The following is a 14,472-nucleotide window of genomic DNA, read 5'->3' on the forward strand; positions in this document are numbered from 1 at the left end:
TCAGCAGAGGTCCCTTTAACCGGCAAGCCAAGGGGGCCCGACTATGTGTTGGAGGTTTGGGCAGATCGGCCCCTGATGGCCCTTCCTGGGCAGGTGCTGAGACCACAGGCTCCTGGACACACTGCTGTTTGGCCCTGTGGCCCTGGACTGGGCCTGACTTTGCCTGTGGACTCCCAGGCCATCCCACCCTCAACTATAAAAGAGCCTCTGCACTCTTATCTTGCTCCTCAGAGGACGACTCACACTGTTCAGCCCCCCAGTCATGCTCTCTGTATGTGCACCTGTGCCTACAGTCACTTTTACTACCAGTGAAGCAGCCTCAGAGCAGCAGAGCCTTTCAGATCATCCTTTATGTTATTAAAGCAATTTAAATAAAGCTGATTTTTCAGCCTATTGAGAATTATCAAGTACCAAACTTTTAAAATTACCTCTGTAATTTTCTTTTAAAATTACCCTTATAAAAGTAGGTGACAGTTAAATGAAAAATGTGTGTTGCGCTTGGTATTTTTCTTCTCACTAAGCCAACAAACCTGTTGGCTTTGAGATAACAGGGAAGGATTGTCCTGGACCCGAGGCTGTGTCTTTCTAGCTTGCTGCCAGCTCCTGGATTTAAATTGCTTTGTCTGATTGATAGAGATCACTCCCTTTTCTTGGATCCAATGGGGATAGGAGAGCCTGAGGGTCATGAATGAGCTTGGGCAAAGCTCTGTTGAAAAATTTTTATGAAAGTAATTTCTCTCAAGTATTGATACTGAAATGTGTTGTTTCAGATGTGTCCTTGTTGTGACTGGGCCCTTGAACTGTAATTCTTGTCATCGCGGGGTTATTTCCTGTTTCTAGTAAATAGTTTTTCTTGCCCACCTGCCCCAGGTTCCATCCCCCCCAATCCCCTCAACACACACACAGGTTTACCTTTTCTCTTGTTGGTAGTATCAGTTGCTAGCATTTTGAACATGAGTATTTGGTGGAAGACTTAACTATAGGAGTTTTTCAAATTAAAGAAACAAGCAAGGGACTTCGCTGGTGGTCCAGTGGCTAAGACTCTGCACTCCCAATGCAGGGGGCCCGGGTTCGAGCCCTGGTCAGGGAACTAGATCCCACATGCTGCAACTAAAGATCCCGCATGCTGCTACGAAGATCCTGCGTGCCGCAACTAAGACCTGGCGCAGCCAAATAAATAAATAAATAAGTATTTTTAAAAAGAAAAGAAAAAAGAAACAAGCAAGTAACATAATGTTGATTGTCTATGGCAGATTACTTGTGTGAGTATATCAGATTGGGTTGTGTGCTATCACCTGTAAACGTAAACGTAGGGTTTTAGATTTGGGAAGGACTCTCGGTGCCTCATTTAACAGATGAAGATTCTGAGACCCGTAGAGGTCTTGGCTTGTTCAAGGTCCCACAGAATCAGCTGGAAAAGGAGCAAGTATCAGAAGCCCTATTTCCTGGCCCCAAGGCTGCTCTTTCCTCTCTCACATGCTGCCTCTCTCGTACTGGTGGTCTCCCCCGGCTCCCCAATGCCCACCCTCCATCCTGGACATGGAGAATAGACCCATGTGTCAGGACACACCATGCCTGTGCTCATCTTCATGCCTTTGTCCCTTCTTTCTAATCACACCCATTTAGCCACAACCTACCCCTCAGTTTAAAAGAGCGAGCGGGTGTCCTACCATCCACGCTGCTCTCACCCTCCTCAGAAGGCCTGAAGGTCACTCCTCAAGTGTGTTTTAGCTCCTTTGACAGGGTTTCTTTCCAGATTGTGTTCATTTCTCTCTTGTAGGACCTGTCATGATGCCTTGTTCCCAATAAATGGGCCGTAAGTGAATAGGGGAAGATGTAATGCACTGGGTGTCACAGGGTGCGCTTGGCTTCTTTTGTTTTTCTGCCCAGCTTTTCAGGTGTCTGTTTTCGCTCCAGCAACTAAGCTCCTGAAGGGCAGAAAGCATAGCCTCCATGTCTCTTGCCCTAGCTCTTAGCAGAGTTCTCAGTTGGTGGTGGGTTGCAGCATTGAGACTTCATTTTCCTGCCCTTTGATTCTTGGATTCAGTTTAAAATACAAGTTTGCTTTATCTTGAAGCCTCAGAAAATGGCCATGTCTTCATGGCTGCCTATATACTCTGGCCTTAGGGTACCTACCATTTGGGGAATAAAGAAGCTCACAGATCACAGCAGTTAGTTTACAGATTTCCCTTACCACCCTTGGATACTTTGCTCCTTATATGCAGTGGCAAGATATATGAGCAGTGGTGGGAGACGCAAAAGAATTGTTAGGATTGCTGTGAAAATTGCAATGAAAGCAGTAACCCTCCAGGATTAGCTTTTTATAGCTGGAAAACCACTGGTGAAATTTTTATTCCAAGATCCTCAAAATCGCCAGGATGCTGCATTTTAGCCTGTTGGACTTCTGGAGTAATACTGGTAGCAACTGTTGTGCAGGTCTTTCAAGCCTTGCAATATAGAATTACTGATAGAAATGAGCCAGTTAAGAGGGAGGAAACGATGAGTTAGATATTGTGAAGGAAAACAGATTGTACGGGGTTTATAACACTTGTTTGTAGTTTGCTCATAAAAGAGAATGCCTAACTGGAATTTATCTGATGAAAATTAAACCATTAAACCTGCTCAAGTAAAAACAGTGGCCATCTGCCAAGTAAAACCATAATCACCATTTAGAAGTGAGCTTCACCTGCATTCCTGTCCACACACGACAGCGTGTCCTGTGGAGAAACCGCTTTCTGACTTCTGGTTTTCTCGCTGTTTTCACAGAGCCTGAGCCCTTGTGAAGCCGGCGATGACAAGTCTGAATGGTCGCCATGCCGAAAAAACCATTGACATGCCAAAACCGTCAGCCCCCAGAGTGCACGTGCAGAGGTCCGTGTCCCGAGACACTATCGCCATCCACTTCTCGGCATCCGGGGAGGAGGAGGAGGAAGAGGAGGAGGAGTTCAGGGAGTACCTGGAGGAGGGGCTGGACGACCAAAGCATTGTAACGGGGCTCGAAGCCAAGGAAGACCTCTATCTTGAACCCCAGGGTGGCCATGACCCCGCTGGCCCTGACGCCCAGCTCATCCTGGCAGACGGACTGTCCGTGTCCCCTGCCATCTTGCCCGTCTCCGAGAACACTGCAAAGCTGCTGGAGCCCCCTCCTGCAGCAGCACAAGTATTAAGCACGGTGCCATTGGCTCTGTCCCCGGGCTTGTCTTCGTCGGGGCCCTTAGCTAGCTCTCCCAGCGTGTCGTCCCTTTCTGAGCAGAAAACCAGTTCTTCCTCCCCGCTGTCCTCGCCTTCCAGGTCTCCCATCCTCCCTTCCAGTGCCTCGTCCTCCACCCTTTCCAGCGCAAAGCCCTTCATGAGCCTCGTGAAGTCCCTGTCGACCGAGGTGGAGCCAAAAGAATCCCCCCACCCGCCACGGCACCGGCACTTGATGAAGACGTTAGTCAAGTCTCTGTCCACCGACACCTCCAGGCAAGAGTCAGATAACGTGTCGTACAAGCCATCCGACTCCAAGCTGAATTTACACCTGTTCAAGCAGTTCACGCAGCCACGAAACACAGGTGGAGATTCCAAAACTGCACCCTCTTCCCCTCTGACGTCGCCTTCCGATACACGCTCCTTTTTTAAAGTGCCCGAAATGGAGGCGAAAATCGAAGACACTAAGCGACGCCTTTCCGAAGTCATATATGACCCTTTTCAGCTTTTTAGTAAAATTATAGGGGAAGAAAGTGGCAGCCATAGGCCCAAAGCCTTGTCTTCAAGTGCTTCAGAGCTCTCCAATCTGTCCAGCCTGAACGGTCACTTGGAAAGCAATAACAACTACAGCATCAAGGAGGAGGAGTGTGACTCCGAGGGGGAGGGCTTGGGGAGCGACCCTGGCGTCCCCAGGAGTGACCACCCCCAGTCCTCCGAGGACCCTGCGAGAGAGGCAGAACCGAAGAGTTCTCAGGGGAGCAGTCTGAAGGAGGTAGGCCTGAAGACCGGCTCTCTGGTTCTTGAGAGGTGCTCTCTGTCTGCCTTGGTGAGCAAAGAGGATGAAGAGTTTTGCGAACTGTACACTGAGGACTTTGATTTGGAAACGGAGGGAGAGAGTAAAGGTGAGAGACTCTCAGAAGTCCCTCTCAAGCCAGAGGTGCTGGCGGACGATGGCACGGCTCTGGACAGTGACCACGAGGTGGACTCGGCCATGCAGCACCCCGAATTGCCCGTGAAGACTCTGGGCTTCTTTGTCATGTGTGTCTATGCGTACCTCATCCTCCCCCTCCCCCAGTACGTGAGTGGACTCTTTCTGGGCATTGGCCTTGGATTCATGACTGCAGTTTGCATGATTTGGTTTTTTACACCACCAAGTGCTCATAAATATCACAGATTACATAAAAATCTACAACACTGGAACCCAAGGTCTCTGGATGTCAAAGAACCTGAGATACTGAAGGTAAGCCTCTCCGCAGTAGCTGGCTGGCATCCAGCCTCATTTTAGATCTGACCTTATTCTTTTAGTTCATTGTCACAGGTTTTTGCCCAAGCAGTGTTTTTAAGACTTTGGGATCTGTTCATTCTCCAGGCACCCAAGAGACTTGTTTGGTAAACCTCCTTCTAGTTCAGGTTTTGCCAGTTCACCACGTGGCTTCTCAAGGCTCTCCATGGCTCTGGGGAGTAGCATTTCCATCCGGTTTCCATTCCGGTCTCGCTAAATTTGCCAGGGATTTGCTCCTTGCTCAGGATTCGTTGTAGCTGAGTCTGTTAGGATTAAATATTCTTGAGACCTCGGAGCAGGGTTAAGTACTCTTGGAATGCAAGAGAAGGGACGGAGGAAGAGGAGGCAGACTAACGTCAGGGGTGGGCCACTGCTGGCACTAGTCTTTGCTCTGCGCACAGTGGGGCCTGGGCTCGAGAAGGAGGCATTACCTTCCTGTGCACGTCAGATCTCAGGATTTGGGCCTCCTGAGGGGCGGCCGAGGCAAACCACTAGGGTGCAGAAAGAAACTACTAGAACTTCCAGTTGTGTTTACTTCTGCATATTTAAAAAGTTTCTGGTTGTTGTGTGTTTCACAGTATACACCATATAGAAGTACAGCTGTAGCTTGTATAGGTCATAAGTCATAGGCACATACACACTTCTTTGTATATATATTTTTTAATTTTGGTAAAATACGCCTAACAGAATTTACCATCTTAACCATTTTTAAGTGTACAGTTCAGCGGTATTATATTTAATATTCATTCACATTGTTGTACAGCCATTACTACCATCCAGCTTGTAAAACTGAAACTCTAAACCCATTAAACAATAACTCCCTATTTTCCGCTCTGCCTAGCTCCTGGTAACCACCGTTTTACTTTCTTTTTTTTTTTTATTTTGAATACTCTAAGTATCTCATATTAGCGGAATCACACAGTATTTGTCTTTTTGTGACTGGCTTGTTTCACTTGGAATAATGTCCACAAGGTTCTTACCTGTTGTAGCATATTGCAGAATTTTGTTCCTTTTTAAAGGCTGAATAATATTCCATTGTATGTCTATACTTACTACATTTTGCTTATCCATTCATCTGTTGGTGGACACTGGGTTGTTTCCACATTTTTGCTATTGTGAGTGATGCTGCTATGAACGTGGGTGTATAAACAGGTCTTCAAGACCCTGCTTTCAATTCTTTGGGGTATGTACCCAGAAGTGAAATTGGTGGATCATATGGTAATTCTAATTTTGATATTTTGAGGAACTGCCATACTATTTTCCACAGTGGCTGTACCATTTTACATTCCCACCAATAGTGTACAAGGATTCCAGTTTCTACACATCCTTGCCAACACTTGTTATTTTGATAATTTTTTTATAATTCAAAGCTTGTTTGGTTTCTCTGTTAATAGGTTTGTCCTCCTCTCTGTTTAAATGAGTGCTCAAAAAATGGCACCATGATCTCTATTTATTACAACACAAAAACGAAAACAAAAACCCCACAACAAAACAAGGGGAAGAACTCTCAGGGTCCGAAATACTGTTTGTCTTGTTTTGTTTTTTAATTTCATAACCTTTTTTCCTTATTTAAACAAAAATGCACTATCAATGTTTAAAAAACCACAGAAAACCCAAAGGAAAAAGATATTCTTTATCACACTAGTGGGAAGGAATTATAGTTCATATATAATATATACATATATGTACATATATATTTGGTATATATCCTTGTTTTTTCCTACATTTCTGCATATATGAGTACATATATCACACACATTCACACTCATGCACTCTTTTTGTTTTGACTTAATGGGATCATATACAGGCGTATCTCAAAGATATTGCAGGTTTGGTTCCAGAGCACCACAATAAAGCAAAATATTGCAGTAAGGGAGTCACACGAATTTTTGGTTTCCCAGTGCATATAAAAGTTATGTTTACACTATACTGTCCTCTGTTAAGTGTGCAATAGCATTCTGTCTAAAAAAAAACAGTGTATATATCTTAATTTAAAACTACTTCATTGCTACACAATATTGTAAATAAACTATACTTCAATAAAATAAATTTTTTAAAAAAGTTATTGCTAAAAAATGTTAACCATCACCTGACAATTCCGGGTTGCCACAAACCTTCAATTTGCAAGAAATACAACATAAATGAAGCTTAGTAAAGGGAAACACAATAAAATGAGGTATGCCTGTGTTTTGCAGTTCAGTCTTTTTTTTTTTTTTCCCTTTCACATGGCAATATATTATGAGACTGTTTCTTTTTTAAGAGAAGCTGGTGCTGAATCTTGAGGCTATGGCACACACTTAAGCTTAGCATTAATATAAGAAGTGGAGCAAAAGTGACTCATTATGCATGGTTGCTAAACTTTTTTGATAGGGTGGTGCCGTGACTACCTGAATTACACGCCCTCTAAGGAAGTTAGCGCTAACTTTAGCAAAGAAAAATGGTACTTACATTAACTCCAGTGCCTAATGACTGACTGCAGTATTCAGTTTAAACTGGTTTGAGCTCATAATTGTCTTGGGAAGATTTTACTTTTAATCCAGTCAATCTTTAATGCTGAGTCCAATTTACTAAGTAGTCTACTGATTAACCAGGAACTTACTACCTACACAGAGGATGACAAAGTTATAGCACAGTGTGGTTGTTTTGATTTGATCATTGAAACAGTAAAGGCAGCACTATGATGCTGAGCACGAACAGAGGGCTGGGTGTTGGGTATATTATCTCATTTAATCCTCATCACAACCCTTTTCAGTTAAGTTGTGTGCTCATGAGGACATGAAGGCACAGAGAGGGAAGTTACTTGCCCAAGGTCACGTAGCTAGTGAGTAGGGGAGCCATGCAGGACTGATTCTTTCCTTTCTTTCTTTCTTTCTTTCTTTTTTTTTTAAGGAAGGTGTTTTGCCCTTGATGCCTGGGATAAATGTGGTTTTTTGTTTCTTTTTTTAATAAATTTATTTATCTTTGGCTGCATTGGGTCTTCGTTGCTGCACGTGGGCTTTTCTCTAGTCATGGCAAGCGGGGGGCTGCTCTTCATTGTGATACGCAGGCTTCTCATTGCAGTGGCTTCTCTTGTTGTGGAGCATGGGGTCTAGGCGCATAGACTTCAGTAGTTGTGGCATGCGGGCTCAGTAGTTGTGGCTCACGGGCTCTAGAGCACAGGTTCAGTAGTTGTGGCGCACAGGCTTTGTTGCTCCACGGCATGTGGGATCTTCCCAGACCAGGGCTCGAACCTATGTCTCCTGCATTGGCAGGCGGATTCTTAACCACTGCACCACCAGGGAAGTCCCAGGCCTTGGTTTCTTTATAAAACGGTTCTGTGAACCTGTTTCTGGGGGGAGTTGAAAGAGTCACTTTTTGAATATGGCTTGATTCCAGGGATTCGTCAGCTGGTTTGAGTTATTTTCTGTGCATCTGATGCTATTTAGTTGGTTTTTTATAAAGGATATGATGCAATTCTTGAGGGCAGGTATGGAAAAAATTTTTAAACATTCACTGATATAGGAGGCTATAAAACCTCACTCTGTGATAAAATTCTCTAGTACAGAGGCCTAGCCCCTTGATCCTGCATACTTCCTGCCCTAAGTAGACTACATCTGGAAGCCCATGAACCAGTCAGGCGGGGAGCTTGGTGCTCGGGACTGTTTTAGGAGACCATGTGATTTTTAAACCTCTGAACCATATAAGTTCTCATCGGTGGGCCCAGGCAGTCCTTGCAGCCTGGACTGAGAGTCTGGTTCCTTTATTGGCTTCATAAACAATTCAAGGAGCGTTGCAGTTTTGTTTGTTTTGTTTATGTGCCTTCACATGACAAGGAAATGGGGGGAGAAAAGTAAAGCTTTTCTGTACTTTATCCAGGTGATTTTATTATTCCATCCATACTGCAGACATTTGTGTTTACAAATGACACTGCAGCAGTGATGAGTGTGTGGGCTGGTGAGCCAAAAAGACTACTTTGCAGCCAAGTAGTAACTCTTCTCAAAGACTGCTGTGGGGTTGGTTAGGCCTCATGGTACCCTACCACCTCCCCAGTAACCCCACCAATCAGCAGCTCTACTGTCTGGAATAGAAGCTGTCGAAGCCTCTGTGAGGCCAAAGAGCTGTCACAAAGTCCACAGAATAACTCTCAGAACCTTCTCCAAAGCCTGCTTCTTCTTAATGATGGGAATTCATAGCTAATACGAAGCAGCAATTAGGAGAAAGATGTTGCCACCTGCATTCATAATAAAGTGACATGTGAATGCATGAAAGCCGGGGGAAGACCAAAATGTTAGGAGAAGCTAATGGGACTTACAGCATGGGGGCCTGGGTAAGTTAGCTCCTGGCGGGGCCTTGTTTGTGCCACTGAGTCCAGGGGCGGCATGGTGAGCAACACCCCTAGGTGGTAACCTTCCGGGGGTTTTACTTTGGGTGACTAGCTAGATACCCTGAACCAGGAGCCCTGGGAAAGAATGTGGGAGAATGAGGCATTTAGAGTCAGCATATTGCGCTTGGGGTGTTTGCCTTGCTGAGTGTTCTTAAGCAAGTTGGATGCTCTTTCTTTTCCAAGAATGTACTTGTCACATGACCAGGAGTATACAGTCAGTCTCCATATCCTCAGGTTCCCTGTCCCCATACTCAACCAACTGCGGATCAAAAATATTTGGAAAAAAATTCCAGAAAGTTTCAAAAAGCAAAACTTGAATTTGCTGCATGCTGGCAACTATTTGCATAGCGTTTACATTGTATTTACAACCATTTACATAGCATTTACCCTGTCTTAGGTGTTATAAGTAATCTAGAGATGATTTAAAGTATATGGGGTGGGGGCACTTCGCTGGTCCAGTGGGTAGACTGCATGCTGTCAATGCAGGGGGCCCGGGTTTGCTCCCTAGTTGGGGAACTAGATCCCGCACGCATGCTGAAAGTAAGAGCCCGCATGCTGCAACGAAGATCCCACGTGCTGCAACTAAGGCCTGGCGCAGCCTAAATAAATAAATATTTAAAAAATAATAAAGTATATGGGGGCGGGCTGTGCATAGTTTTTATGCAAATACTACACCATTTTATATGAGGGACTTGAGCATCTGTGGGTTTTGGTATCTGCGGGGTCTTGGATGCTGAGGCACGATTGTATTTAATTCACTGCCGTTCTTGCACACTAAGTTTCCACATGTCTATAATGAGAAGCTTCCTGAAGATTTCAAAAGGTTCTTGGGTTTATGTTTGAGTGTATGACATGTAGTTGTGAATTACATTCATGAGTAAATTCTTTATCTCAGACTTATAAACCACCTGCAGAACACAGCAGTAGGGTGTTGGTTTCAGGAGTGATGATGTGTCTCTTTTTGAAAGATATGGCCTAGAAGGTTGACTAATATTACATTTACACCATTGCAAAACTAACAAATGAATTTTGGAGAACCTTCTTTCCTTAGGTCATGTCATGTTTAGATACTTAATAAGAGGGATAGGTTTTTATAATAATCGCATTCCCTAAATACAGGCTGTGGTTTTGACATATAAAAGAATACTTTTTAGGGAGAACATTATCAATTTTGAGAATAAATTCTAACTTGTAAGTTTAATCTCAATTTCATGCAATTCTTTCTTTTCAGAAATTAGAGTGAGCAAACTTTAAGGCAAAAACAGCCTCATTACATACAGCCAAAAGAGACTCACTGCATACAGCCAAAAAAGGTTGCTCTTTTTTGGTGTTTTATAATCCTTAATACAATGAGTACAAGAAATTAAAAAAAAAGTATTTCTTTCCATGTTGTACTTAACTGAAAATATCCTGCCCTTCTAATGGGTCACTTAAGTTTCTGTGTTTGGCATTTATAATCATGGCTATTTCCCAGTGCCCCTTGTTGCTTAGGGGAGTTTGTCGGGTGAGGTGTTTCACTGCAGACACTCTCACTTGCAAGCAGGTACCCCATGTTTTGAGTTGGTTGGAGAAGCAACTGTGGGGAAAATGCTTCCAGAATTACACAGGAGCAATGGTAAGGATGTCAGGTGGCCCCAGCATGATTTTTTTCATCTTTTATTTTTTAATGTTTTATTGTAGGGGATTTCAAGTATACACAAAAGTAGAGAGAAGAGTATAATGAATCCCCATGTATCCAATACTCAGCTTCAACAATTATCAACATTTTGCCAGTTTTCGTCTTAACCTATTAACTTATGGCATGGCTGAACCGTAATTCTGGTCCACCTATAGGTAACTGCAGTTTGTAGCATCATTTCCTTGGGAAAATGCATCCTGAATTCCAGCTAGCTATTGGAGGACCATCCTTTCTGGTTTTGTTCCAGGTGTCATCTATGGAGTGAAGAGAGAGGCTGTGAGCATTGTGGGTCTGAGATTTCTCAAATCATGTTTTTTTTGAAAAGTAAAGTATTAATCATGAAAAAATATCAATGCTATATACCTTTTCACTTCTAAATTTTATATGTAATGTGTAAAGAAGATACAAAATCCGTCGAAGTTTGTTCTTATTGTGCAATAATTAGCCTTTCGTTTGCCATCCCCCCAAAGACAAGGAGATTGTAAGCAAGATGGCCCCGGGGCATGAGCATGTTGTCATGTTGATGCCCCAGCGGCTCTTGTGAACTCTCTGATTCATTCTGTTTCTCCTTTCAGTGGTCTCCAAGATGGATTGCTGAAGGCACGATCCAAGAAGAAAATATTAAAGTTTCTTTTTGTATATATTTTTACTCTTTTTATCTATAAGAACATAAAAAAGTCTTGCGAATATTTAACATACAGATGACCATATGTTGACCTTTGGTCAAAATCCTTGGAAGTTATCAAGAAGACTGCTTGAAATATGGATTTACATCCATTATCATTAACAGTGAGCCTCACCCTAAGTATATATATTGAGCCTTGAGGTGTCAGCTGAAGATAGTACAAAGCTGTCAGAAAGCCATAACTAAAAGTTAGTGAAAAGGCTAATTATTTCATTTTTTGCTCTTTATTTCTATTTTTTAATTTTTATAAAAGCTGTATTATATTAGAACATGTATATAATTTATAAATAAATGTCTACATTCTGAGTATATACTCAAAGAAATTTAACTGACAGGATATGTGATCTAAAGCTGATCTACTAATTTATTTGCTTGCTGATCTATTTTATAATTTCAACACTTGTTAATGTAATTTAATATTTATCATGTATTCACATAACTCAGACCTTGCTTATTTTATTGGTTCATCTGATATGATGTTGTTTTTCTGTCTAATTTACATGCTTGTTATCTCCTACCTCCACCACTGTCTGCCAAGTCACATACCTGAATTTACAAGGTGCTGCCCTAAAGGATAGGAAAAACTAGGATAAAGGCCATTTTCCCAGGCAGAGACTGTGGCTTAAGGCCTGACTCCAGTGTGTCTGGTGACACTACCGTGAAGGTGACCTTGAAGCAGGCAGTTGGAGGATGTGGATAGTATTGATGCTGGCGCTTCCCTCCTTTAATGGACTTTTTTTTTTAAGATACTGTCTTCAATCAGCATTTATTTTGAATGTTGACTATTTGCTTGAGGCTATCATTCATAGTGTGAGTTCTGTCTGTAGGTCTGTCTTTCATGGGTAAAGTCAAATTAGCATCTAAAGTTCTGTAAAGTTTAGTAGACTGTTCCTGCCGTATTCTCTAAGTCCATGATCTGTGATATCATGTTTTGACTGATGACTCCGGTTCTAAACCATTAACACATCAAAAATGGTTTGAGCCTGGCAAAGAGAAAGCCCTGCTTATGTTTTAGTTTGGGAGACAAAAGAAAAATAATCACACGTTTGTGTGATTTTTCGGAGATGTTTTTCAGCGGCAAGGGACCTTGGGTCCTGGCTCTGTTCTTATGTTTAGGAGTTGCTCCTTCCCTGATAGAGTAGATGAAGGAATGATGCAGGGGATCTGAGTGGCAGGGGCCTTGAGGCCAGCACAACCACGTGACAGGAGGGTGTCAGCCCAGGCACCCCATGCACTGAAGATAGAGAAATCCCCATTGCGTCCTCAGGCCAGAGGGATGGCGCATTTCTCTGGTCACCTCAGCATCAAGCTGACGAAGAGAGCATTGGCCTTGACCTCCTGATTGGCACTGTAACTGAAAGTGAGCACAATAATAGTTCTTCCAGACTTTATTATTTTGCAAAAGGTTAATTGTAGCTTTTAATCTTTCCAAGTATTAAACGAGTCCCTTTATAGATTGTGGTTTGTTCTTTCAGCCAGACATGGCTTCTAAATCCAGCGGAGAATTGAAGAGAAACCCCTGACCTTTTACAACTGGGATCACAGGACCAGTCTGTGGGCCAGACAGCTGCAGCCCAGCTGACTGCGGTCATTGTCCCCCAGCGGCGGGCACTGTCTCTGTTTTGACAGTTCCAGCGTCAGAAAGAAACAAGGCTTGTCTGAGACGCTCTAGTGTGGGTTGAGAGCATCTCTGAGTTCTTTAGTTGAGTTGTTGAAATGGAATGAGTTGCTAACTGTATCTGTACCTCTTTAGACCCACCCACATAACGAAACAAAGTTGGAGAAAGGTCTTACTTGGTAAGGAATTCAGGGTGAAGACTTTTAGAACAGCTGCGCAGTGGACAGTTGGTCACTATTTGGGGAACACGATGAAGACCTTGGAGTTGCTGCACTGCTCACAAGATTGGATATTTGGTTGCTTAGGTGTGGAAATTCCATGTGCAGCTTAACCCAGGGAGTAGGTCAAGCCCCAGGTAAAATTTAGCTGATTGGTAGTATCCAAAGGCAGTCAGGGGACTTCCCTGGTGGTCCAGTGGTTAAGATTCCATGCTTCTGCTGCAGGGGCTGAAGGTTGGATCCCTGGTCGGGGGACTATGATCCCACATGCTGCATGGGCCACACAAAAAAAAAAAAAAAAAAAAGCAATCAGGGTTTGCACTAGGTAATTACTTCCTGCAAGGGCAACCTGGATTTGAGTCAGTAGGGGTGCATTAGGGGGCAGAACAGGGAACTCGGAGAGCAGTTGTGCCTGGCCACCTGTTGGCCTGAGCCTCCCAGTGGCCAGTCTGCATCCTGGATGCCTGACAGTGTGGGTTAAGCAGCAGCTCTTGTGATTCTCTCCGGGTTTCCTATCAAAGCTTGTAATGTTCCAGAAAGAACCCTACGTGGGAGTCAGGACACCTGGGCTCTAGTCACAACACTGCCCTCTCCTCTATAGATAAGAAGTGGCTAATTCAGTTTCTGTCCTGAAAAGCTTTAACAATTTTTACTCTTCGTTGTCTTTCTGAGGTTACTTCTTTTCTTGTTCTGTGCTCCTTTTTTTTTTTTTTAATTTTATTTATTTTTGGCTGCGTTAGGGCTTTCTCTAGTTGCGGCGAGCGGGGGCTACTCTTCGTTGCGGTGCGCGGGCTTCTCATTGCAGTGGCTTCTCTTTGTTGCAGAGCACGGGCTCTAGGCGTGCAGGCTTCAGTAGTTGTGGTGTGCAGGCTCAGTAGTTGTAGCATGCAGGCGGAGTAGTTGTGGCTTGGGGGCTCTAGAGCACAGTCTCAGTCATTGTGGCTCGCGAGCTCTAGAGCGCAGGCTCAGTAGTTGTGGCACATGGGCTTAGTTGCTCCACGGCATGTGGGATCTTCTGGGACCAGGGCTCGAACCTGTGTCCCCTGTGTTGGCAGGCAGATTCTTAACCACTGCACCACCAGGGCAGTCCCTGTTCTGTGCTCTTTGGTGCAATAATAATTTGGTGTTTCTCTTCAGGAACAGGGACCAAGTCTTCTATTTCAAATAAGCCCTACAGTTCCCTGTGCTTAGTAGGATCTCAGCTCATTCCTTTGCTTCTCTCCACCTGTGCAGCCACAACTATACCTACAGGCTGTGATGAGCACACCAGTCTGTCCTACTTACTTGTGCTTTACAGATTTTATTTAATCCTCACAGCCACCCTCTGAATTAGGCTACATTTATGTATTCAGTTGACAAACATTTGTTACAACTGTGATTGTCTTGTGGAGTTTGTAGTTAAGTAAACCAGGCAGTTAATGAATACAGTGATAGGAGGA

General features: G+C 43.7%; 1 protein-coding gene across 1 annotated transcript in view; it reads left to right on the forward strand.

The window, feature by feature from the left end:
* TEX2 (testis expressed 2) overlaps positions 1-14,472 on the forward strand; it is a 107,242-nt gene that overhangs the window by 44,283 nt on the left and 48,487 nt on the right. Inside the window, exon 2 of the mRNA XM_082860713.1 lies at positions 2,767-4,429. Coding sequence (XP_082716839.1) covers positions 2,792-4,429 — 1,638 coding nt within the window. The 5' untranslated portion in view covers positions 2,767-2,791. The remainder of the gene's footprint in view (positions 1-2,766; positions 4,430-14,472) is intronic.

This window comes from Leucopleurus acutus, assembly GCF_964270905.1.
Source record: "Leucopleurus acutus genome assembly, chromosome: 19".
In the NCBI taxonomy this organism is placed as follows: Eukaryota; Metazoa; Chordata; class Mammalia; order Artiodactyla; family Delphinidae; genus Leucopleurus; species Leucopleurus acutus.